The sequence below is a fragment of the Anomaloglossus baeobatrachus genome, chromosome 11 (genome assembly GCF_048569485.1).
Source record: "Anomaloglossus baeobatrachus isolate aAnoBae1 chromosome 11, aAnoBae1.hap1, whole genome shotgun sequence".
NCBI lineage: Eukaryota > Metazoa > Chordata > Amphibia > Anura > Aromobatidae > Anomaloglossus > Anomaloglossus baeobatrachus.
This window is the reverse complement of record NC_134363.1, coordinates 26,211,184-26,212,705: the sequence shown is the minus strand read 5'-3', so window position 1 is coordinate 26,212,705 and position 1,522 is coordinate 26,211,184. Positions and strand designations below refer to the sequence as shown.

The following is a 1,522-nucleotide window of genomic DNA, read 5'->3' as shown; positions in this document are numbered from 1 at the left end:
CAGTGTAGGTTTGGTTTGTTTGCTGACAGTGAACTGAACTTCCAAAGGTTTGCTCATCTCTGCAGTGCTGGCATCAAAGTCCCTGTAACTTTCTATGGTGGGGAAATCTAGCACTCTAAGGGGATCTCAACTTTAAGTCATCCCCCGATTCTCCATGCATACTTCTGTGTCTGTTTACCAAATTATAAATTCTTCCTGATTCTAATGTCTACCCTATCATGTCTTCTAAGGTCATCTTACGAATTCAACAACACAAGTAACACAACTTCTTACAACGGTTCTTATGATTACATGTACATCATACAGAAAGTTGCAATTACAATATTCAGCATTGTTTTAGCTTTCGGGATTATTGGTAATGGATTAGTCATCTGGATTGCCGGATTCAGGATGAAGAAGACGATCAGTGCCGTGTGGTTCTTCCACCTGGCCATCGCGGACTTCCTGTGCTGTGCGTCCATTTCTCTGATGATAGCACTGTTAACTTCCTCTTCCACAGATTCACTAGTTATTATTTGCAACTTGTGCTTTCTTCTGTTCGCTCTAAGCATGGGCGCCAGTGTTCTTTTCTTGATCGGCATGAGTATTGACCGTTGGGTATCCGTCATGTGGCCATTTTGGGCAAAAGTTCACAGGACATATAAACTAGTTAAAATCACTGCAGCAATCATGTGGTTGATCTGCTTCCTTGTGATTGGTTTTGGTTTGTTTGTATCAAAAATTTTTTCATACCACATAACTGAATGGTGTATAATAGACGACAATAAACAAGTCTATCTTCGTAAGATTCCCTTTAGTAATCGGCTGCACAAATTAGTTATAATGTTTGTGATCCCTTTTCTCATCATTGTCACCTCTTATGTCACCATTTTCTTTAAACTTAGAAAAAGTAAGAGATCCCAGAGATCTCAGAGATCCTCCAGGATCATCACCGCTGTTATATTGGGCTATTTTATCTGCTGGTTTCCATTTTACATCTTGCCACTTACACCCATCTATGATGAAGATAGCCTTCTATTCCATAGTATGAATGCTACTGTTACCATCCTGGCTTGTCTTAACAGCTGCATCAATCCAATCATTTATGTATTTATCGGCCAAGATTTCCAACAAGGTTTCCTCAGATCCATTCCCTTCAAGCTTGAAAAAGCTTTAGGTGATCAGCCTAATGATGTATGTGTAGAACAACAGCCCTGTAAACCTACTCAAAGTATAGATGGTTAAAATAGTAACTGTCTCTATGTCTCTCTCTCTCTTTCTGTCTGTTCCTTTCCCTGTCTGTTTCTCTATCTTGTTCCTTGTCTCTCTATCTCTTTCCCTGTTGCTGATTTTCTCCCTGTCTGTTTGTCTCTTTCCCTGTCTGTCTCTTTGTCTATGTCTATCTGTGTCTCTCTGTCCCTTTGTCTGATTGTCTCTTTGTCTGTCTTCATCTTTCTCTGTCTGTCGCTTTCTCTGTCTGTCTCTTTCCCTGTCTGTCTCTTTCCCTGTCTGTCGCTGTCTGTCTCTTTCCCTGTCTGTCTCT

The 1,522-nt window shown here is 40.5% G+C and overlaps 1 protein-coding gene across 1 annotated transcript in view; it reads left to right on the top strand.

Moving 5' to 3' along the window:
- Window positions 1-303: 303 nt before the first annotated feature.
- LOC142255746 (C3a anaphylatoxin chemotactic receptor-like) overlaps window positions 304-1,522 on the top strand; it is a gene marked incomplete at its 5' end in the record, with an annotated part of 1,673 nt that continues 454 nt past the window's right edge. The window contains one exon of the mRNA XM_075327199.1: window positions 304-1,522. This exon is cut by the window's right edge and continues 454 nt beyond it. Coding sequence (XP_075183314.1) covers window positions 304-1,224 — 921 coding nt within the window.